Raw genomic sequence first — 24559 nt, 5'->3', positions numbered from 1 at the left:
TCTCTCCTGTGCCACGCCGGGACGGATCCACAAAAGCTCCTGCAGCTCCCAGGCTGGAAGAGCAAGCGTGCTGCCACCGCCAAGCCTCCTCTCTGACGGATGAGCCGAGACAATGGCGATGGAACCGCTGTCCCCACAGCCCCCGGCGCTGCTCCATCCCCCGCGGGGCTGCGGGACGAGCTGCACCGGGCCGCGGGCAGCGCCGGGCCCTGGGCATCGCCATCCACCGCTTCCCGGAGCCCCGGCTCGGCCGGGCCACCCTCAGCACCAGGCCGCGGCTCCGGCTCCCATGCCGGCAATCCCCCAGCCCCATTCCCCGTTCCCCGGCCCATATCGCACCGAGCCATGCCGCGGGCCGGGCCGGGCCGGGCCGGGCCGCTCCTCCCGCGCTCGGCGGCGGGGCCGGGCCGCGGTGGGCGGGCCGGGGCGGGGGCTGCGCGGAGCCAGGGCCGGTTAAAGCGGCCGCCGCCCTCCCGGCTCCGCGCTCAGCCCGCTCGGCGCCCGCCGTCCTGCGTGCCGTGGCCGCTCGCTCGCCAATGCGGGCCCGGAGCCCGGCCCGAGCCGCCCCCGGAGCCGCCCCCGGAGCCGCCCGCAGCCCCCCGGCCCGACCCCCCGCCCCGGACCCATGCGGCGGCTCCGGGAGCGGTTCCGGAGGTGAGCTGGCCGCGATCCCCGCCGGGGATGGGATTCCCCTCGCTGCCCGAGCCGCTCCCCGCGGGGTGGGACCCCCGGGCGGGGTGGGGGGTGCGGGGGGAGCCGAGGTTTTCTCGCTGGGCGGGGAAGGCAGCGGGGTTCCGAGGGGTATGTGGGGGTGAGGATGGTCTTTGTTTGTGTGTGTGTGTGTGTGTGAGTGTGTTCATCGCCGCCGTTAAGCGGGTGAGGGTTCGCGCATCCGGCCGTGTGTCCCAGCCGCGCATCGCGGGCCCGACCTGTGGCTCCTGGGCCGGGCTGGGGCAGCACCGCCGGCCCCGCGGGCCATGGAGCTCCTTGTCTCCTTGTTCTGCTGCCTCGAGAGCGCATCCAGTGTCGTGGAACCACACAATGCTCTGGGTTGGAAGTGCCTTTAAGCTCACTCGTTCCACCTCCTGCTGTGGGCAGGGACACCTCGCACTAGACCAGGGTGCTCCAAGCCCTGTCCAGCCTGGCCTTGGTCGCTTCCAGGGGTGGGACAGCTGCTGCTTCTCTGTGACAGGGCTTCAGCATCCTCACAGGGAATAATTTCTTCCTGGTATCCAAGCTAAATCTATGCTTTTTCAGCTTAAAAATCAACCCTCATTCAGCTTAGGATGCTGCTGATGTTGACGGGGAGGTCAGTTGGGTTACTACAGTGGTGGTTCTTGGATAAACATCTGCGGGCTTTGGTTCCTCGTTGCCCGGAGCCCAGATGCCAGGCTGATAACTGCTGATGGACAGCCCATCTCCTGGTCAGGCCAGTGCCTTCCCTGGCCAGGTACCTGCTGTGGGGCTGCCCTGTTCTCCTTTCACCAACTTCCTCAAGAAACTGAAGCCCAAGTATTAAAAGGGAAATAAAACTGAAAGAGAAAAATGTGAGTGTGGTCGGACGTGGTTTCTGTGCTAGCCCACACCTCGGCTGGCTGGTCCCTTGCCCCTGAGCTCAGATGTGTTGCAGCACCTGGGGTGACTTGTGATTGCTGCCCACTCTTTCCCCAGAAGGCTGGGGAAGCTTTGGGGAGGTCGGTGGGATGCACAGCCACTTTTTTCCATGACCTGCTCTATGTATGATAGCAGAGTTGTTTGTGGATTCTCAGAGTATTGCAGGTTTCCTTTTATCTTTAGTATCGTGCTGTAAGTACATGAACCTTCACACAGCATGTGATTTCACTGATATTTCCAAATAAGGGAACTGCTTCTGCACTGATCTGAATTATTTCTGTGCCTCAGATATTCTGTGATAGTAAAGATGATGTGAACAATTACAGACCACAGCTAGATACTGTCAAATCTAGGAAGGAAGGTGCCTATTGCAGAGGAAGATGGATCTACTTTTAACTGAATGAATTTGTAAAGAGGAAATATCAGCCAATTTGGTCAAAGCAAGCAAGCAAGCTTTTTATAAATTCTTTAGTTTCTGCTCAAAATCTAATCTAAATGGTCATCAGGAAAATGTAGTGCAGATATGTTTTGACCTGCTTGTGATTTTGCTTTGTTTTCCTCTTAAAAACAAAGAACCTAGATAACATCCTAGATACTGAAGCATATGTTTAGATAATGAAGCAATTTTTAAGCCTATTTGATGTATGCAACTGCTGGTTTTGTGGAGTTACACCCACCTTGTTGCAGTTTCTCATATGTTGTTATTTGTGGCTTTTTATGTCTAAATGGCTTATCCTGCTGCTGGAAAGCACAAAGAAAGAAAAGCACAAAAGGGGGGGAATGTGCTTTTAAGCTGGTAAAAGGAAGTATGAGGTCTTTTGAGCTGAATAAAGGAAATATACTTCCTGAAAAGACTAAAAAAATTCAGATCTTTGAGGCCGTTATCAGTGCTTGCTGTTTTTACTGACATTTTGCTCCAAGCGTAAAACAATAATTCGTTCAGCAGATAGGATTCATCAATAAGGCAAGATTGGATTTCCCTTCTGCAGTTTGGGGTCTAAGCTCACAGTGATGCCAGACAAATGCCATACAGATATGTGCAATGGATTTGGGGTTTTGTAATTTATTTTTCTAAGCTGGCTTTGCATGCAAAGATGAAGCATTGAGAACCCTCGTATTTTCCTTCTGCTTTGTCTCCCAAATACTATCTTCTCTTCATTCTGGAATCTCTAGGAAACATACAGCATCTGTTCCTTGGAAATCAATAGGAGCTTGAGATTAGGGTTTGTCACAAAGGATGGATCAGTCTGTGTGTTTAAAATTTAAAATATTTGAAGTATTTCAAGATCAAAGATCAAGTAGTATGAAGGGAGGAGTATGAATTTCTTCTCTCTTGTTTTAAATTGCTGTACATCTCTCTCAATTCCTTTTTTCTGCTTATATTGGGAGTATGTTCATCAAAAGTTTGTTTGCTGTGAAATTCTGAATCTTGAACTTCCTTGGCCTTGAACAGATGCTGAGCACTGAGAATTTAAATTGTGAAAAGGAGCTCACAGCTCAGTTCAGTGTGAAAGCATTCTACTCTCCTGGCTGGCTGCAGGCAGTTCTTAGTCTCTTAATTTCAGAATTTTCTTATTCTGGTGTTGCAGGCATTAGTATTTTATCTTCAGTATCTTGGATTGTCAGTATCTTAAATGGAGAAGTATTTAAGCATCCTTGTGAGAAGTGCTGCATATCCTCTGGTTAAATGACTCTGGTTTCACCAGATCTGCTTTTAAAGAATGCATTAGAGATTTGCTAGAGAATCAAAAATGCTTCAATTAAAGACATTTCCTGTAAACTGTAGTCCAGTTCAGTGAGACTTGGAGACTGTCTGTATTTGATAATAACCTTAATGGCTGTGTTATAGAGAGCCTTTGTTTAGGAGTTAACAGCATCTGAATGCTCTTTACTGAGCTTCCTCTTTTAGGAAGGTGAGATTATAATTCCCACCATTATCTTTTCCATGGGGAGGCAAATGTGGACTGCAGATAGGAGGAAGAACAATGTCCCTGTGTTGCTGTGTTCACAAGGCAGGAAACAAGAAGCATCCATTGTTGGTGGTGGCATGGGGTTTATTTATTTATTTATTTATCTTTTACAGCTGCTTTGCCTCTAGAATGTGAAGGAGTCTGCAGCCACATTGTTCCACCTTTGTGTTGTGATGTCATACGTGTCTATAACTGCAGGAGTATATGACTGACTTTAACAGTGTGTGTCAAAATAATTTTCCAGGTTTTGATGAGCACATCTGTAATATCACAGAGCAGCTATGTTCAAAATTCACATTAAACCTAAATTGTCAAGCTGGAAATGAAATGAACTCCAGAGAAGCACTGGCTGGCATTATTGCCTTTCCAACCACATCATTAATGATCATTTCTCTGAAGTCGTTCCTGATAACGTTTATAAATAGTTAATTTTCCAAAGGCAGAGGGGAATAACTGGAACTTTGCTTTACTAAAACCATTGTCTTTGAGTAGTGACCTGAGCAAATGCTTTCCAGCATTTGGCATCAGGGTCTGCAGCCTGTTGGAGGTGATCCCTCTCAGAAGGGAGAGGTGCAGTTCCATCAGATGTGCAGCAGAGTTGGTGCTGGGGCATTGAGACCCATTTCTGCAGGCAGAGGCAGAGCTGGGCACTTCCCCTCCTGCCAAAACACACTGGTGGTGTTGGTGTTATTGGTATAAACACTGAGCTGAAGGGGATGGCTGAGCTGCTGCTAGTGCTGGAGTTCTGCTGGAGCTCTGGTCCAGAATATTTGCATCATTCCTGTGCTGCCACAAACAAATCAGGCAAAAAAACCCCAGCTCTGTGTAGGTAACCTAGCAAGGATAGACTTGTTATTTGTTTTGTACTGTGGGTTATAAATGTCCTAATTTCTAAAGTGTTCATAATTCTAAAATCTAACATTACTCTTAGATCCATTGTGATTGCTTTAGAAAGATGAAGTGTATTTCCTACTGAAAAAAAAGGAAAAAAATAAAACTAGTCTAATGTTGGATAATAGAAGACCCCATTAGGAGGCATCAATTATTTATAGATTTTTATATCATAATAGTATCTTATATAGAAATTTGGAACAGCAGGAGTTATAAATTTACTACAGAGTATAAGCTTATTCCTTTCAGTTCTTCAGGTTAGAGGTTTTTTTGGCTTTTTTGTTTTTTACTTCTTGTGAGACTTCCAAGGTACCACCACAGAGAAATGTAATAATATTCTAGATGTGATAAGTCAAAAGTTTCCCATGACTTTGAATTTATGGAGTTGAACAAGGGCAGTCCAAGCCTGGCCACTCACTGAGCCAACAGATGCTTTTATTTTTAAACGTTTCCCTAACTTGGAAGCAGAACTGAGCAAACTGAATGTTCCATCTTTAGAGGATGCAGAGATGGTGTTCAGCAGCTGTTGAAGACATGCAAAAGTAACTTTCCAAATATTCTGGAAGCCTTTGTGATGACAGTGTCCTTGTTCTCTTGGAGAGGAGAGCAAGGTGCCATTTGCCACTGACAAAAGAATTGCCATTTTTAACCACATATTAACTCCTGTAGGGTTACTAATTTGCCAACAACCATTTGTGTTCTGTGTCTAGGAATTAAGTCCACATTTTTCTTAGCCTTTGTATTAGTAGTAATGAAACTGTTTCTTGAAATTGCAACTGTTTGGGGAGGGATCATGGCACTGTTATTTTCCCTGTGATGCTACATTTTCTTGTATAATTTTAGAAAAAAGTTGTTTACAAGTCACTTAATAAATCAGTCAAGAAAACCAAGTGAAATATCCCAGAACTCTGAAACTGCTTATGCCAGCTTTAAGATTTGGGTTGGATTTTTTTAGTTGTTTTCTCCTGGTTTGAGCTCAGCCAATGTTTTATATGTCATAAAAATAGGACTCACTTTTATTTAAACCAGGGGGGACATGGGGAAAGTTTTTGTAACAAGCTTTTTGTATGAATGTAGGTAACAAAGCTGCTCTCAGTTCTGAGCATGCAGACATATTCTGTGTTTCTTGGGAAGCTGTTCCTGGCTTCTTGGATACCTGACTAATTGTCAGTGCATAGTTTCAGAATAACCTGGAGTAAACTGGAATTATTGGTGAAAGATAATCACTTTTATAGGACAGTCAGCAGTGCTGGGATAGCAGACTGGAGCTGGAGAAGTTCACAGCTTTCATTTGACTGTTGCCTGTAGGTGTTTGCTGTCTTTTACAGGTGTTCCTACACAAATTTAAATTGTTGAGTTTCACGGAAACAGCTCAAGTGTTTGGGTGTTTTAATACTTAAATAAAACGTTTGCATTGGCAAGTTCTTCCGAAACTTTCTCAGGTTTCATTATTCTGTTCAGCTTGCATTTGATGGGTTTGTTTGTTTGTTAGAACGTTTGAAAATTCTTAAAGAAAAAGGTGGAATGTCTATGGCAAACCTCTTGAAATGTTTCCTCTCTGGAATTGACCATTAGAATCTCCTTTCATCAGCCCTTTGTAGGGGATGTTTGGTTACAGACAGGAGATTGGAAAAAATGAATCACTTTGTGCTCCAAACACAAATATTGCTTGCCATAGGAGTCAAAAAGTCAGTGTTCAAGCATTCCAAACTGAAATATTGCTGCAGTTTCCAGAACTTCTCAAAAGAGCCCCCTGGCAGCTATGGTGAACTCCATATTTCAAGAATATTTTGAGTTCTTGCTATGTAATTTAAATAGGAAATAGTTCATTCTTCATCTCAGCAAACTGTCAGAAAAGAGGAAGTCTGACTGCTCTGTGTGAACTCTTGGTTAAAGATAACCATCCCTTGCACCAGGCAGTCACAGGAATTTATTTAACATCTGTGGCTGGTAAGAGACTACTTGGGAGAACTTGCAATTTCAATCAATTACTTTGAACACGTCTGTATTTATAATTCTTAACACAACTGGGTTGGAAGTATTCCTTCATTTCCTTCATGACACTCAGAGATGTTTTAGTAACTCTCCTAAAAGTACTTCTTAATTCTTCCACAGGTTCATGAACCACCCAGCTCCAGCCAACAGCCGCTACAAACCCACTTGCTATGAACATGCTGCTAACTGTTACACACATGCAGTAAGTACACTTGTGGCTTCTTTTCCTATTCTTTTTTTAAACCAGCTATTTCAATAAATTTTTGTGGGTTTGGATTGCTAAATGCTTACCTTTGCATCACTGTTCATATCTACAGCCTCTGTTTTTGTGCATGTAAGCGTTAAGTGTATAGTCCAGAAAATGAGATGTTTGGTAATGTTCTGGATCTCTTAGAGCTCCGGATATTTCACAAGATTCCTTTTCACCAGTGTTACAGGTCTTTAACTTGGTATTTTCAATCTGTTCAGTCAAAGGATGCCTGCAGTAAAGACCACTGCTAGTTAGCCTGCAAGGTGGATTTCCCAGGTCTGTGCTGACATAATATTGTGCAAATTGTAAACTGGAAGTGTAAGAAAGATTTGTCCATGTGGAAAATGGGAAGGTTTCATCAGACTGTCCGTGGGTATGAGCTGCAAGAGTTGGAATGTTTTAATTCTGATACTACTGAGTCTTCATGAAATGTGCTGTTTTGCAAGAGGCCCTGATAATGCTGACAGCCCTGCTGAAATTGCAAGTCTTTCCTTATTTTCGTGATGTAAGAAATTATTCTAGATTTGAATGTATGATATTCATGCAGAGAATAACAAAAGTGGTCCCCTTTGATTTTTTTTTTTCTTTTAGTAATTAGGAAGTTTAATTTGCTGTCTGGCACTTTGAAAAGGACTTAAAAATGTGTTTGTTTGCTTTTTAAGATAGCGTTTGCCCTTTTGTAAAAGCAGCTTGTGCGTCTCCTCAATCCCTCAATCCAAACATCTGAAGTATGTTTGACTTTGTCCTCAGTCTCTTATCTGCAGTGTGTCTGACTGAGCTGCAGATATGAAAGCTCTGAGTAGTGCCCAGGACTCTTCAGTTTTACAAGGAGCTCTGTTCTTAAGGATTCCTTGTGTGTATTTCATAAATAACCAACGTACAGCTCCGTGGTGCTGGTAAAAACAGAATCACCTCAGTTTTGCATATAGACAAAAAGCTGACTGAAACTTCTGTGTTCTTAAGCCAAGGGTCTCATGTACAGCATTATGTAAATATATGCTTATTTGCCTAGGGAATGAAGCAACATTCTGTTAGTTAACACAAATATGTAGTTTATCTCATAATCCTTGTGCAAATCTTGTTTGCTCTGGCCAAAAAGTTAGATTTCAAAATATCTGGCAGACGTTGCTGTGCTCCTTAGCAATTTCAGCTTTCACCTAGTTGAAAAACAGGCATGTTTTACTCTTGCCTGTTAGCAGGAGGTGACAGCCAAGGTGGATCAGTGTTCTCTGGTAGGCTGCAGTTTGTGGTGGAGCTGTCTAATTACTTTCTGAGCAGTCATACTAACTGCTAAAACGTACAATAAACTGTTAAAATAAATATGCAATAACCTCTGATCAATATTTAAAGTCTCAAAGTGGGAGTCTAAGCTGAGAAGGCAGAGAAAAGGCTGGGGGGATGTTTTCATCTCCTTTTTGTTGCAGACTTACTAAATATTAGATGGTGAAATGGCTGAGCCTTTGCTGCTAGATTACAGTGTGAGTTTTCAATTAGACATTGATGATTCTACAAAACAGAATTCAACAAAGGTTCTCCAATATTTTTATTCCAAACTTCTATTCATAATTCATGAAGCAGTCAACTTCTACTTTGAGGATGGCTGTGCTTCTCAGGAGGTATCCCATCTGGTTTTGGACTTAAATTCACAGAAATCAGTTTATAGCAGCTGCTTAATAAAAAAACAACCAACAAAAAAATAAGGATAAAGGAGGGTGTAGAATCCCAGGTACAGCTTTTTGGTACAATACTTAGAAGGTACTTACTATGACACACGAAGCTATCTTCACATTTCTTACTTGTAAGGCTATTTTAAATGTCTTACTTTGGGGGTTTTTTTAGCTTTAAATGAAACATTGACTTGCCTTCAGACACTGGGGAAAAGGAATGGCAGTAAAGTAGCTGGAAACAGAAAAAACTGTTCTCTGTATTCAGAGGAACAGGAAGGAAGCAGTGCATGAGAAAAGCAGGGGTTGTGAGAATTGAAAGCTTCAAGATGAAAAAGCCTCTTGGTGTATGAAAGTAGAACCTCAGAATTTAGACCTGGCTTGCTTTATACTACTTTAAATGTTTCCTCCAACTGCCTTAAAAGGAGTAACTATTCTAAAAATTAATTATAGTTTGTATTCCGGGTTGGTTTAGTGAAGTACATGGAAAAGCAGCAGTAGTAGTATAAATAATTTAAAAATGAGACTTGCAGCATTTCTAAAGGCCATTTCAGCATGGAAGAAGGGATCATCAAAATTTCAGAAGGGCTCTCCTGATGAAAATGTCTCCATTCCCACTGACTGGTACAAGCAGTTTCTCTGCTCTCCCTGTGTTGCACAGCTCAGGTTGCTTGTGGGCCTCCCACTCCATATTACAGCCTCCTAAAATTAGGGGAAAATTGAAAAGTTGGGAGAGATGGAGTTGGAGTGCACTTCTGGAGCAGGCAGCACAACCTTCATGGTTCCCTTTAAGTGTCACATTTTTGGGGGGTGGGACTGGCAGCTTTATTGCTCTTTCTGTTGCCTTCCTTTCCAAAAAGGAACTTTGTGGAGCATCTTTGTGCCCTTGGTGCTTTGCTCCCAGTGAGATTGCAGCAGTAACACCAGGCTCTGCTGCAGTGGCTCCTGCATCAAAGGGCATTGTTACTGCCTGCATGATGTGTAAGGTAAATGACTTCATTTTCCAGGAATGTTATGTACAAAAGCAAAGCTTCCATCAGGTTTTTAAGGCTCTCTGTGGCAGAGATTGTCTGGAGGAATATGGCAGGAATACAGGTAAAATACTGACCAGTGAGGCAACCCCAGACAGGTAGAAGATTCTGGGTATTTTGCTGTAAGTTGGTAACCAGAGTGTGTAATTTCCCTAAAGTGACCCTGATCAGGTTCATAGCTTATTATCTCAGCCTCTTTCTTTGTGCCTTAAGGCTTTTTGCTCATTGTTGTCACAGCAGAGCTTGAGTTTTCCAAAATACACCACACAGAGGTTGTGCTGAAGTCTATTCTGAAAGATTACCACCTGTAGATGTATATGAACACATTTTAATCCTTTATCTTCCTCCTTATTGCAAAGGGCTTTTAACTTCATTCTCTCATTTTGTTCTGGCATTTCTCTAGAAGGCTTAGGAAACTGTTGCCTTTTCTCTTGTTCTGCAGATCTCCCTTCCAGCCCCACTTCTGATGCAGCCAGGATTAATCAAGGTGCTAAAATTAGTAAATTTGCACACTGCAGTTCTGGGTTTGCTCACAGTACATTAAGTTACTGGGTTTGATGATATTCCCTTGGAAGACTTGCACTCCATGATGGAATAAGCAAAGATTTTGTGACTTGTAGCTGGAGGTTTTTTTCAAGGAATATTGGCAACTAAGAAATGCTTTGTCATGCTGTAAAATGACACAGCACATTCCCACTCATTCTGTTAGTTCTGATTCTCCAGCTGCTTTTTTGGTAAATTCCTCTCCTTTTAAGGGACTGATTGATGGCTTTTCCATTCTGAAAACTGGAGATTAAAATGCAGTTATTGTACAAATTATTTTTTCAAATGAACAATGAAAATTTTAATGAACTAAAGTTTTGTATTTCTTTTGTAAAATGGATAAAACCCATTGTCTCACATGTTACCTGTTATGACATTGCTGTCTAAAGAACTTCCATCCAGATGGCTGGAGCAGCAGGGTATCATTTCTGGATTTTGTATTTAATCTAGCTATTTTTGGCAAAAAAAAAAAATAATAAAACATCTCTTGTTTTGTCTGACTGTTCCCATGGTGCCTATCAGGCACAGAGAGGAAAATGGTTCCAAAAAGAACCCGTAGAAAAAACACTCAGTCCTTCTCATGGAATACAGTGCTGTTCCCTGTGAGAGGTAGTATTGTTTTTTAAAGCAGGACAAGGTAGAAAAAGGAATTAAGGTCTTCATTCATGTGCTGTGCTCTTGATTCTGAAGGTGCAAAGGAAGAGGTGATAAGAGAATTGCTTCTTTGTTTGAACCATATCATGTTATACACAATAATTACTGGGAAAAGTGATTGACACTGAACTTTGTTTTGGCCCATTGGAGCATCCCATGTCACAGCTTTGTTTGTGAAATACTTACTTGAGGAGATTAGTAAAAAGCTGGGGTCGCTGTAAGATAGGCAGGTTATTCTGTGTAATATCTAAATCTAAAGCCCAAAGATGCCTCTTTACCTGTGAAGTGGTCAGAGTCCCTGAGCTGCTCATACCAAGGCTGTTAGAAGGAATCAGTAAGAATTTGCTATTTTACCTGGTATTTATGGATACTTAATCTCTCTGAAACCTTTTAGTTCTGTCACATTTAGTCAAAACTGAAATTTGCACCGAAAATTGGGGAGGAAACTGAGGAATGCAGGTACAGTGGGACTGTACAGCTTAGAGCCATGGCTACATCACCATTTCTGGGGCTGTAAAACCTAAATGTAGCAGCTGTCACATCTCATCAGTTCCTGGCTGTCCCAGGGGCTTCAGCCACACTTCATTCACACTGTGTGTCATGTGTGGAAAACAGGAGTGACTGATCTCCTGAGGAGTGACACATTTCAACCTTCCCTGAATTTGGGAGCTCTCCAGAATGTGTGCATGGAAACTTAGGGTTGGTGATAAATGACAAGTCAGGCTGGCTGACTATTTCTGTCCTCAAAGTGCACCAAGTCAAATTCACAAAGCTGAGGAAGTGTTTTCACCTCTAGTCCCAATGCTGTGAATGTATCAATGCCATACTTTTCATTTCCATGGCTCTACAGCTTTTGGCACAACTATACTAAATTTTGCAAAACATAAGGAAATTTAATAGTAATGAAGCTGCAGCTGATGAATTTCAAAGCCAGAAGGAAAAGCCTCTTGTTTTTTGTTGTTATTCTCTGGCTCAACCAGCTGCTTCTCAGAGCCATTCAGTTTGCTCTGCATCCTCTGCACTGAGCAGAACCTTGCTTTCCCCTGGTCTGTAATTAGATCAAGGACAGACAGGTCAGGCTAGACTAGAACTTTGCAGTCTGAGCTCTCAAACCTGTAATGCAAAGTGGCCAGATTTGTTTAAACATTGGCTTTAAACTGGCTTTATTGTTCAACATATGAGACTTGGGTTAAATGACCAAGAATTTAACCTAAGAAGCTTATTTGCAATTCAAGGGAACAAATTAGCATCTTAGACACTGCTGTAGGGCCTGGAAGGGAATTGTGCAGTGTTTGTAACTTGGAAGGCTGACTTGATAGTGGAAGGAGGTGAGCAGAAATGTCTGAGTTAGTGAGCTCTCTTCTTTAACTACTGACTGGACATAGGGTGTTTTTTAGGATTTTTGGATTATTTTCTCCTTGCCTCTCTTTTCTTTTTGCCTTTTCCTGAAGGAGATAGAGGTACATCACCTATTTTGGAAAGGAATGTAGTTTTAAATGTATGTGAAGCCTGCAATCACTTCTTGGATGCTTCATGCAGGCATGGTAATTTTATCATGATGCCTGAATAGGGCTTGTTTTGGAAGAAGTGAATTGAAGATGCTTGAGAGGGAGGTGGGAAGGAAAACAGAGTTGGATACACTGCATTAGAAGAACATCTTTGTGCATTAAAAATCTATTCCTGCCAGAAGTTCGCAGCTAATTTATTTATGATAGCTTAAACCCAAGTTCTGCAAAACTATTGCTTTATTCTTACAACTGCACTTTGCTAAATGCTTAGTTTTTTCATTTGGGATTCAAGTTTATTTTGGTCTGTCTTGTGCTTAAATTCAAGCCTAGAGTAAGATCGACGTGGTTTTAAACCATGAGGCAGAATGTGGAAATAAAACCACTGCTAATACTTAAAAAGAATTTGCTGTCATGACTAGAGGACAACCTTCAGTAGCATTCCCTGGTACCATGGGGGGAGAAACTTAGCAAAACCACATCTAACTTGTGCCTGAGACACTGTTGAATTTCTGGTGCTGATGTGTCAATATAAAACTAAAGGACAGAACTCTCTGTGGCTGGAGCTGAGCTCTCTGCCTGCTGGTGCTGCTCGGTGGGTGGCACCAGAGCAGAGCCCTGACAATGGCCTTTTGTTTTTTCTTTGTTTTGGCAGTTCCTCATTGTCCCTGCCATCGTGGGCAGTGCCCTCCTGCACCGGCTCTCCGATGACCGCTGGGAGAAGATCACAGCGTGGATGTACGGGGTGGGGCTCTGCGCCCTCTTCATCGTCTCCACCGTGTTCCACATCATTTCCTGGAAAAAGAGTCACTTAAGGTAGCAGGAGAAAATGCTTCACTTTCTCCTGATGTTTCCCCATCGTGTTTCTTAGTCAAAACCAATTTTACAGGAGGCTGGAGTGGTACTTTCTACTGAATCATGATAAAAACAGCCTTGATTTTTTTGGGAGAAATAGTGAGCCAAGCTTATCTACCAATGAACTTGAATGTCTGCTGCTTTGTCACAAAGAAAATGTGTTTTCCTAGGCCCTTAATAGCCTATGGCTCTTAATCCAGAAGCGGAATGGGAAAAGCATAATGTAAGTGGTTGATGGATAAAATCCCATGGCAGATATGAAGACACTGTCTGGGACTGTGGCATGCTCAAGTGCTTTGAGGAGCACAGCTTTTGCTAATGCCCAGCTAACAAGCAGGAAACCTCCTTGGGACCAAGGCAGCAGTAGCAAAATTGACATGTGATTTATTATTTATTTCTTATTTTATTTTATTGATCCCTTGTAAGACCCCTGAGTAATTCTGGGCCATAAATTGGGTTTAGCCAGTAGTCACTAAGTAGTAACAGTGTCTGAATTAGGCAGAGTTGATGTGACAGGGGTACAAGGTGGGTGTTACAGGGGTACAAGGTGGGGTGGAGAAGGAGACAGGACTGGAGAAATGCTCAGCTCTTGTGTCTCAGTTCCTCCACATGGTTTTCAGAGGGATGGAGGTGATGTATTTTCCCCAAAGTAGTTCAAAAGTATGTCAGGAAAATGAGATGATGCAAAAATCTTTCCAAAATGTGTCATGGTGAACTGTTCTGTCTCTGTTTCCCTAGGACAATGGAGCATTGCTTTCACATGTGTGACAGAATGATGATCTATGTCTTCATTGCAGCATCCTACGCACCGTGGTAAGAAAGGGGGACCGCTGCAGAGTCAAAGCTTTTCCAAAGTAAACAGTTTGTCATTGCAGCTTTCCAAAACCTATAGATGCCTTCTTGGATGCAATTGACTGCATTTCTGTGTTGTGCCAGACATTTTAATGTCATCTTCTGGGCCTTGCTGAACAGAAAGTGATGCTAGAAAACATCACAGAGTAGTTTATTTATATTGCACATAGCTCAGTTCATGCTTTCCACCCATCCATGAAAACACCTTCTGCCTCTCTGTGGATAGAATGTCCCAGTGTTTGTTCCCCCATCATTCTGCAGTTAAAGCTTTGAGTATTTAATTGTTTTTATTAATCCCTACCACTCTTGTGTCACTGTGGTCTGTTCACTCATCACTTTTGTCTCTTGGAATCTTTGTGCCTCCAGGTTAAACCTCCGTGAGCTGGGACCTCTGGCATCTCACATGAGATGGTTTATCTGGCTGATGGCTGCTGGAGGAACTCTTTATGTATTTCTCTACCATGAAAAGTAAGAATTGCTCTATGAATTTAACTTTAAACTGAAAATTATCCTCAGAGAACAAGACCAAACTTCTTTTGTTTTGGAGATGAGCTACCAAGGTTCTCATCAATAAGAAAATTTGTCTCAGTGTTTTATTCTCTCTTACTGCAAGTGAAGGCATCTAGGCAACATTTAGAGAAGGTGTTGCCTGCAACTCTACAATGCAGAGATAAACACTAGTTTTAATTTTGTCATAAAACACTGGTTATCTATCTGCATGAAAAGCTTTTTGAGTAATGACCCCATACCAACACATAATTTAAAATACTCTTTTTAGCTATTGAAGGAAATGTTCATCTTTTTGTACACCTCCTTAAATGACTCAAATCGTTCCTTTTTAGGTATAAGATCGTTGAACTCTTTTTCTATTTAGCGATGGGATTTTCTCCTGCTCTGGTAGTGACATCCATGGTAAGGAATGTGACTGTTAACAGTGCAAACAAACAAAACTTGCCTTTCATAACCAGCTTAAATTCCAGTGCAGCTCCTTCCTCTGCAGAGATGCTCATTTTAGTACACTCTACTTGTAAATGTTCTCTGCAGAGCAACCAAATACAACCAGTTGTAATTTGGATTTTCAGTTCATATTTCAGTGAAATGCTGCCTTGTTTAGTTCAGTCTGGGCTGCATTGTGTAGATAAAGAGAGCCTTTTTGGATTTATTGGTGCATCTGAAAAGCATCTTCATCCTACTCCAAACTTATTTATAGTTACACATTTTAAATAATGTTGATTTACCCTCTCTGCTGCTAATATAAACCTGACACATTTTCAGGTTAATGCCTTAAGTGGCTGTATCGAAGTCTTACTGGGAGGAGCTGCATTAAACTCACACTTCCACAGAGTAATGTGGTTTTCTTTGTGTCCCCCATTGTCTGCTCTGCTGATGAAGCAAACCATCAACCTTGTTTTATTTCTTGAGTTGTCCCAGTATAACTTCCCTAGTGCTATGGGGACATCGTAAATAAACACATTATTGTGCATGTCACAAAGTGTAATATAAATACACTGCATCTCTCACTTGTCCATCTGTTCCACCCAACGTTTTCTGAGCTGTCACAGGCTTTGCTTGGGGACGAAAAGCACTTTGTATTTTGTCATAAATACACTTTGCCCCCTTTGACACCCTGCTCCTTGTTCCCTGGCAGAGCAACACCGAGGGACTGCAGGAGGTGGCCTGGGGAGGTCTGATCTACTGCCTGGGCGTGGTGTTCTTCAAGAGTGATGGAGTGATCCCCTTTGCCCACGCCATCTGGCACGTCTTTGTGGCCACAGCAGCTGCTGTCCATTACTATGCCATCTGGAAGTACCTTTACAGAAGTCCTGCAGACATCATCCGTCACTTATGAGATTTTGTGTGTCTCTAGATCTATAGAGATCCGTACAAAAAAGTAATCTGCACTCGGCCTCTGTAACAGTATTATTTGACTTAAATGATTTGGGGGAATTGGAAAAATTGCACAGCAAAACTGCACTGACTTTGGTAGTTCTGTGAACACAATTACTGTGAACTGATGTTTGTGTCCTGCCATTGCCCATCACATGGCAAGTGCTGTAAATAACCAAGATACTGTACTGCAGTAACCAAGGGTCCATTCCACGTTAGCAGAACTGGCTACCTGATGTTTACAAACAAATTTTGTATGCTAGTTTAATTTTACGATTTTTAACTACGTGAATTTTTCTAAATTAGTAATTAAAATGGTGAAGTCAGTGCAATAGTGAAAACGTAATGCTCTTGACCTGAAATTGGTTTCTATCACCTTTCCACGAGTCATTTCTTAAACATGAATCAGAGACAACTAATCTACTTTTACCACTCATTATCTTGGTATAATGTGACTTTTATAGAAACTTTTTTGTGTTTTTTGTAAACTTTAAAAGTACATTTATTGAACTGAAGACGTACAACTGTCATCTATGCAGTTACTCATGTTGCAAACTCTTGCAAGAGATGGTTACATTCCACACCCTGTCCTGAGGAGCAAACCTCTTCTGAAGGTTGTGTTGCAGCTGTAATTGTAATAACCACTTTTACAAACTAAAACCTAAATGTGATTCTGCTGAGTTGTAACACAGCAGCGTTCTGCTCATTTACAGTACCACTGAACCAGACCTTAAGTTGGCTTTATTTGTGATGAAGAGCTGTAAAAGAAATAGCTGAGGTGATTTTCTCCTCCAGGTTGCCTGTGCTGCCCAGGGTGGGTGCTCATGTGGGGAACATCCCCCACCCAAGGCAGGGTCACTCATTTCCCCAGCCCATGCACACACACGTGGCATTGAGGCTTGCATTTCCAAAGGCACTCGGACTGGCTGCTCCTGCCAGCTTTGGGTGGGGTGGTTCTGCTGGGAAATGCAGCTGGGAGCAGCAGCAGAGCATTGCTGAGCCCCTGGAGGTCAGGGCTCTTCACAAGCACAGACTGGCAGGGAGCAGAGCTTGGAGAACGTGGCAGGGTGTCACTTGTCATCCTGGCACTTCACACAGAGTCCAGCTGGTCTTTGTTGCTGTCTGTCTGTTCAGGAAATCCAGCTGTGGTAGCAAGTCATGGTTGTAGAACATGTGCTCTAATGCCCAGTGTAGAGGAGTCATTGTAATCCTGTTTGTCCAATACTTGTATCCTGTCCCACTATGTAATGAATGTCTTATATTAAGATTGACTTTATCCTTTTTCTAATTTACTCAGTTTTTCATGTCAGTATTTAAAAACAGAACCAAAATGTGTTGCCTTTTTCAGATTTTGTTCTGGATATTGCCTGTCTGCAAACAATAAATAGCAAGATAGGGATGTTTTAAAGGTCCTGTTTCACTCAGATTTGCCAGAGGGTCACAAGTTTTAGAATATTTGCATTTGTATAGGGAATTTACCAGAGGGACAAACTTCAAATTCAAGACATTGAAGAATTGCTGTGTGGTGGTAGCAGGTGATCAGAGAAGTGGCAGCACCACAGCAAGGTCATGAACTGCCCCAAAAGAGCAAAGGGAACAGCTGGGCAGGTGATTCTGCTACAACAGTCTTGCACATCTGGATGCCTCAGTTTTTTAACATTGTCTATTTTAATATTTTCCACTTTTTTTGAGTCCATATATTTTGTTGAAATGCAGTACTGCTAAAACCACTAAAATACATGTAAAGGTTTTCTGTAGTCAAAAGTTAAACTATTGCTTGAAAGTGTTTGTTTTAATTTTAAGTTAATTTTTCATGGCATTTGCTTTTTTGGAGTGTTTGAAATGGTTTTTAAAAAGTTTCAATTCGCCAAAAATATTTTGAATTACTGTATTCTAGTCAATATGATATTGAATGTACTAGACTAACAATAAACATTTGGTGCAATTTGGGAACTCTTGTATTCTTGGTGGTTGTTTTATTCCCCCCTCCATCACTTGGGCAGGGCAGTCAGGGACTGACACTGTGGCCACTCCTGGCTAAAGGGATCCTGTTTAAAAACTGTAGGAAAGATTGCAATCCAAATTATTCCATTTTTAGTATGGGGGAAAAAAAAGTCAAAATTTTGGTCAATATTTGGAACTTTCTTTTCCCTTTTGCAGTTCTGAGTCAATTTTCTTATACCATTATATATTGGGATTTTTTTTTTCAGCTTAGAACATTAAAATACATAATTTTGCTCCTATCCCTGGAGGAGTATCGTTGCATAAAACATAGACAAACTGAACTAAAAATGTGTTTCTGTCTGAAAAGCAAGCATATCAAATAGTCTTTTCTTTTTTTCCCTCCATCTAATTGCAGCTCTTGAGGCAGATTCCTCTCAGGAGTAAGGCTAGTGCTGTTCCCAGTAATGCTTGCTGCAGTACAGAGATGGGATTTCTTTGTCTTCCCAAGGCAAATGCTTTTAAAAGCACTTGCTTCTGTATTTTCTGTGCCTCTAGGTTTTAGAAGTGCAACAAGTAGGGCTGAGTCTAAATGAAACAGATAGCAAACATTTCAGATGAACCTTTCCAGATGTCTGGGATGCAGCAGGTATGGCTGTTCTTACCCAGCTTTGAATACTGGATATATTCTTAGCTCATGGTTTTATAACACAATATCCTGTGCATCAAAAAAGAATTCTATTAAATGAAGGGCTTCATTTAATTGTATTGGTTTAAATTAAACAGTGAGCAATGCAGAAGGACAATGTTCAGTTTTCTTCCTGTTAACAAAAAGAGCTGTAAAAGCAGGCTGCTGTTCCAATCCTGTCTGCTCCACATTCCTCTTAATTATTTGTGATTGTTGTAAGAAATTGTGTTGCCATCTCCCAGTTCTAGGTAAGTAAGGAAGTTCTTTCCAGGGAAGCTTGAGTGGCCTTGGGGGTCCCTTCCAGCTCAGGATATTCTATAAAATGCACATTGTTGGGGCTGGAATGAGCAAGTTAAAGTGAAGGTACTAAATTTTTTCATAGGTTTTTTTTTCCCCTGCTTTAATGCCCCTCCTGCTCAGAACCCTACACAGTTCTTTACTTGGGTCTGGTGTGTTCAGCCACGAGATGTCCCTGAAGGCCAAGGCTGTCGTGGTCACATCATGTGCTTGACTAAACCTTTTCTGCATGCTCTGCTATTTTTAAAGAGCACAGGATGCTGGGCTCTGCTGCTCATTGCTTTCACCCATCAATAGGTGCCGTGAGGTTAAAGCTAAAAATAGTTGACAAAAGAGTGATCAGGATGGCATGGCACAGCTGGCTCCAGGCTCTGGGTGCTTTCTGCCTTTCCTTTCTCAGCTTGTGCTGAGACCAACAGCCAGAACCAAAATGTGTTGCCTTTTTCAGATTTTGTTCTGGATATTGCCTGTCTGCAAACAATAAATAGCAAGATAGGGATGTTTTAAAGGTCCTGTTTCACTCAGATTTGCCAGAGGGTCACAAGTTTTAGAATATTTGCATTTGTATAGGGAATTTACCAGAGGGACAAACTTCAAATTCAAGACATTGAAGAATTGCTGTGTGGTGGTAGCAGGTGATCAGAGAAGTGGCAGCACCACAGCAAAGTCATGAACTGCCCCAAAAGAGCAAAGGGAACAGCTGGGCAGGTGATTCTGCTACAACAGTCTTGCACATCTGGATGCCTCAGTTTTTTAACATTGTCTATTTTAATATTTTCCACTTTTTTTGAGTCCATATATTTTGTTGAAATGCAGTACTGCTAAAACCACTAAAATACATGTAAAGGTTTTCTTGGGAGTGTTCCACTCATCATTTATCTGCAGAAATTCACTGTCACAGGGAAGGGATGGACATGACACCTGAGCTGTTCTCTGGTGGCTGTTGGGAGTGTTGGGATGCCTTTAACTCAGCATTCCAGCACTGCCCATGTGGCACAGGCAGCAGTGGTGTGCTGGCACTGTCCTGGGGCTCAACATCCCAACTGCTCAGCCTTGGGGTTGGTGTGAGCTCTGCAGCCTGCCTGGGGAATTCAGCTCCTGTCCAGGTGCCAGCTGAACACACAGAGAACTTCCACTCACAGGTCCAAGCCCCAGGGAAAGCAGGGCTCTCTTGATAAGAGTTTTTGGGTTCCTGTTGGTGGATGGTGTTTTGGTACTGAGCTGGGTGTCTGCCTCTGGGTGTTTCCACCCCAGGCATCCTCCTGCCCTTGGTGAGCAGTAAGGGTCCAGTGCTTGTTCCCTTCACAGAACCAGGGGCTTGCTCCTAAGGATAAGCTGGGGAACCAAAATCCTGTTGCAAAAGGCTGGCAGAGAGGCCAGTTTTATAACCTGAGTTACATCATTGGCTAATGAAGCTCGTGTGCTCTCAGAGGGATCTGTTCAGATGTCTCTGTTGCTTAGCAGCCCCAGCCCTGCTGGCATGGATTTGAGTGTCCAAATCCTTTAGATGCCTTTGCAAATCTCCCTTAAATTTTCAGAGGTAAAAGCTGTTGGTAGAGACTGACTGAGAGAGTGGCTTTAGCTCCAGCAGACACCTCCTCACTGTCTGCTGGGTGGTGCTGGCATCCAGGACAGGCAGAGCTGTGACCAGGTGTGACACATGGCTCCTGTGACACAGCCAGCCAGCAACTGGGCATTCAGGGCAGGATGTTTGGATGGAGAGCAGTAGTTATTGTGGATGTTGAAACACTGAAACCCAACCCACAACACCCACTGAACGTGGGGAACCTCTGGCACTTCTGGCTTCAACCAGCAAGGATTTGGTAGCATCTTAAATGCTGAAGGATTGGACATTGTTGCTGTGGGAGCTCAGCTGTCTTCTCTGATCAAAACCTGTGAACATGGGAAGTTCAGAATTTGTCCAGGAGGCGAATATGGATTTTATTTTTTAAATTTTTTAATATGTGTCTTAATACATTAATATGTTTGAACAGAAATGGCTTTTGTCTTGAAGCTGATGGTGGTGCTGAGCAGCTTAATCAGCCTTCTGCTAAAACACTGAAAATAAAGGTTAAAACACTGAAAATAAAGGTTAAAGGGACTGTGAAATAATTTTAGCCCCTCCTCTGCCTGCAGGCAGGATGGATTCTGCCTGTCAGTCCTGACAGGCTTGTTCTCAAGAGTCTCTAATAATGGGGATTTCACAATCCTCCCAGGCAGTTTATTTCAATGTTTCAGCCACTGCCTTCTTGATTTTTTTTTTTTCTGGCTGCCCAAGCACTGTTTTCTTTGCTGTGTTTTAAGCCTGTTGCTCCTTGTCCTGTGTGCAGCAGCTCAGAGAAAAGCCCTTCCAGGCAGATTTTCTGTAGCTGGAGATTCACTTCTTGCCTTGTTTTCTTCTCCCTTAGATTTAAACAAACTCAGTCCCTTCAATCTTGCTTCCCTGCCACCTTGTTTGACAGAGCCAGCAGGGTGTTCCAGGCTGCAGACACTTTTCCCAGCTGGTGTTGTGACAGAGGGACATGAGAAATTAGTGACAGTGCAGAAGGAGGGAGAGGTGGAAGGAGCTGTATTCCCATGTTTCAGGAGAGGGGCATCAAATAAGAAAATTGACCCCAAAGCAGCACACACAGCATCCCAAGGAGGCAGCTTTTCCTTCTCTGGAGCAATGAGGAACAGAGACACACAGAACTCCTTCTTGCTTGCTCTGAATCGATCTGCATGTTCCCAATTGTCCCAGAGCATCCTTTCTCCATCGTGTCCCTGGTCTGGCAGCATTAAATGGTGCAATCCAGGCACTGTGCCTGTCAGGGCCAAGAACCAGCCAGAGGTGAGGCTCTGTCTGGGGCACTGATTGCTCCCAGCCCAGTTGGGGTCAAGGTGGGGTTAATTGTGGGCAGTCACTGCTTTTGGGATGGACACATCACCACATCATTGGTATTGACAAACCCTTTAAATGTTCTGCCATCTCTGCTGCATACCAGGGCTGGCTGAGCTCTTGTGACAAAACTTGTCCAAAAAATTTGTGGCTGAGCTGTGCTGCCAAAGCCACCTGTGCCACGTTTACCCTCACTGCCAGGGGGTTTGTTGGAAAATGGACCCAGCTGTGCTAAACTGACCTACAGGGATAAAGCAAGGTGGCACAGGGATCCACAGCATAATTTGCATTTCACCCTCATCATCTGAGTCGATAACACCAGGTAACACAAAAAGCCCAAACTCAGTGGTGGAAGAATATCCAATTAACAAGCCACGTTTCCTCTGGGCCACTGGGACCTCAGAACAAGGCAACCAATTCAGCTGCAGGGTGGGCCCAGGGCTGAGCAGGGGGCTGTGTCCTGTCCTAGGGGAGATATTTCTGTCTGCAGGCTGCAGAGGTGGAGAGAGAAATCAGGGAACAAAATACAGCTTAGAGGATTTGGGTTGCTGGGCCAAAATCCTGGTAATAAATTACCAATAAATTACCATAAATTACCTCTGCCTGGTTTCATCCATCCCAGCTGAAACCTGGGTGCTGGGTGCTGTCTGCAGGTGGGGCTAATTCTCACATTTCCATTAAAATTGGGTCTGTGAGTGTGCAAAATGATTGAGCATCATCCTTTTAAGCCCGAGTGTGCTGGATTCTTGCTGAGAGCAGCTGGAGTGCTCTGGTGCTCCCAGCCTCTGATGTGTCACACAGCCGAGGTGACACTGTGCTGTCCCCTGACCACCTGGGTCCTGGCAGGGTCTCACCTGCAGCAGCTGCACCGAGAGAGGCTGGGGGGATGTTCCAGGAACAGCTGGCAGTGTTCTGGAGCCATCCCAGCGCTCGGAGCCGCTCGCGGCTCTTGCGTGACCTCTTGTGTCGGCTGGGAAGGGCTCAGCATCCCCAGCAGCCTCTCTCATCTCTCAGCATCCCCCAGCAGCCTCTCTCATGTCTCATCTCTCAGCATCCCCAGCAGCATCTCGCATCTCTCAGCATCCCTACCTGCATCTCCCATCTCTCAGCATCCTCACCAGCATCTCTCATCTCTCCCATTTCCCTACCACATTTGCATTTAGGCAATGATTGCATGTTTAAAAAAAGAAACCCCCAATGTGCTGCAGAAACACACTGTCACAGTGATAAATCCCATTTATTCCCTTTAAATGCAATATCGAGGATTTGATTTTCGCCATCCAGACTTGCAGTGGGTAAAGCTGTGTCTTTATTTGGCTCTGGAATAATTTATTTTTTTTTAACAGCTGGGTAAGGGTGATAGAAGATTTGAAGCATCTCAGAGTCTGAAATTCTCACAGGTTTCATGGAAACAGGGACTTGGCTAAAAGAAGTTAAAAGAACCAGCAAAGCCAGCCCTAGGGATGCTCCAGGGCTGGGGCTGAGCCTGGCCAAGGGAAGCACTATTCCAGTTTTTATTTTTTATTTTTAAATAATGGATTTTCTGGGATAGTTTCATCCATGAATGACCCCAGAAATGTTAGATACACCAAATTTATCCTGAAGTCAAAGCAGGTGAGTTAAAACAAAAGTGCTAGGACCCAAAGTGGCAAAAGCTCTGGAAAACTTCTCCAAAATATCTCCAGGCTCCTGATAAAGATGTGTTTGGGGTGTGCCTCCTGAGCTTGGGGTGGTTTATTTTAAATATTTAACATATTAATTTTATATAATAATATATTAATTAATTTAATAATATATTGAAGTATATTTATGCTACTAACTGCACTGTATTAATAATACTTCTGAAATTTTCTCTGGATATGTAAACGTGTACTTATAAATAAACACTTTGTCATAAATGAAAACCCTCACACAGGTGAGTGTTTAAATAAATGTACATATATTGTGACAAGTCTTGTGCATAATTCACAGTAAGTATCATTTCTAACAAGAAAATATTTTGTGTACTAAAGTTTATTCAAGCAGTAAATTCTGGTAGCATAAATGAAATACAATTATTAAACTTGTAAATATGTAAAACAGAGAGAAAGAGCTACAAGGATGTGTGTGCCCACACTGTGTGTGTATTGTAGCAATTATAGTTTGTGCATAACATATATGGCAAAAGCAGACTTTTACAGCAATAAAATAAGTATGTATTTTTAAGAAAAAAATTATAAAGGTTTATTAATAAAATAAATGCTGTTAAATATTGTCTATGAAAGTATAATTAACCAAGCTATAGCTCTGTGGATGCTCACAGATATATGTGCTTGTGCAGACGTGTGTGTGCAGGGTTATTAGGCCAAATAAACTTTCTGCCTCATTAAAAGCCTTTGCATTAGTAAAGCTGTTGATATATTTATAAAGGAGTATAAAAATAGGAAGTTAAAAGCACTGAGAATAAACATGGTATGTGAAAATGCAATTTTAATTTATATGTTTATAAATTTATATGCACATATCTTTAGTATGTGTATTAAAATGTAAGTATTTATATTACAGCTATATATTTAGAACTAATGAAAGCATGCACACACACAGAGGGGAGATTCAGTGTTATTAAAACATACATTTTGTGCACAATAGGTGTTATGTATATTAAAATGCAGAATTTAGAGGTGTGCCTATATATCATGCTCTGTACCCAGCTATAAAAATACAGGTACATATAAACATATATTTAATAAATTGTGTACAGGAAGGGTTAGTCCTGAGTTACAGTTTTTCTCTCCCAGGCTGTATCTATTTATATAAACCAGATATCCAAAAGCCTGTAGTATTATCTGCCATGTGGTCCATATACAATATTTGCTATAATGGAGAGGAAAATTAATGAGTTATGTTGTAAACTACAATAAAAAACACTCCTCAATATGCAGCATTTTTATGAATTTACTGTATGAGTTTACAGTAAAATAACACATGATCACAACTCATGATATAAATTGTATAATGTGGATATGGAAATGGTGCTTGCACTGAACCACTTTATTACATATATA

General features: G+C 42.4%; 1 protein-coding gene across 1 annotated transcript; it reads left to right on the top strand.

The window, feature by feature from the left end:
- The first annotated feature begins 573 nt into the window (after positions 1 to 573).
- On the top strand, positions 574 to 17664 carry MMD (monocyte to macrophage differentiation associated). The gene is made up of 7 exons (XM_033076747.1): positions 574 to 654; positions 6591 to 6672; positions 12773 to 12933; positions 13711 to 13785; positions 14191 to 14292; positions 14667 to 14736; positions 15473 to 17664. The coding sequence occupies exons 1-7, from the start codon at positions 626 to 628 to the stop codon at positions 15671 to 15673; spliced, it is 720 nt and encodes a 239-aa protein (XP_032932638.1). The 5' UTR covers positions 574 to 625; the 3' UTR covers positions 15674 to 17664.
- The last annotated feature ends 6895 nt before the right edge of the window (positions 17665 to 24559 follow it).

The sequence above is a fragment of the Catharus ustulatus genome, chromosome 20, assembly GCF_009819885.2.
Source record: "Catharus ustulatus isolate bCatUst1 chromosome 20, bCatUst1.pri.v2, whole genome shotgun sequence".
In the NCBI taxonomy this organism is placed as follows: domain Eukaryota; kingdom Metazoa; phylum Chordata; class Aves; order Passeriformes; family Turdidae; genus Catharus; species Catharus ustulatus.
Note: the sequence above shows the minus strand (reverse complement) of the source record. Positions and strands in the feature narration are given on the sequence as shown.

Bases quoted from the DNA above. Each gene is read 5' to 3' on its own strand.
- MMD (XM_033076747.1), top strand. From the start codon at position 626: ATGCGGCGGCTCCGGGAGCGGTTCCGGAG. The intron at 655-6,590 runs GTGAGCTGGCCG...ATTCTTCCACAG, and splicing joins CTCCGGGAGCGGTTCCGGAG to GTTCATGAACCACCCAGCTC. The intron at 14,293-14,666 runs GTAAGAATTGCT...GTTCCTTTTTAG, and splicing joins GTATTTCTCTACCATGAAAA to GTATAAGATCGTTGAACTCT.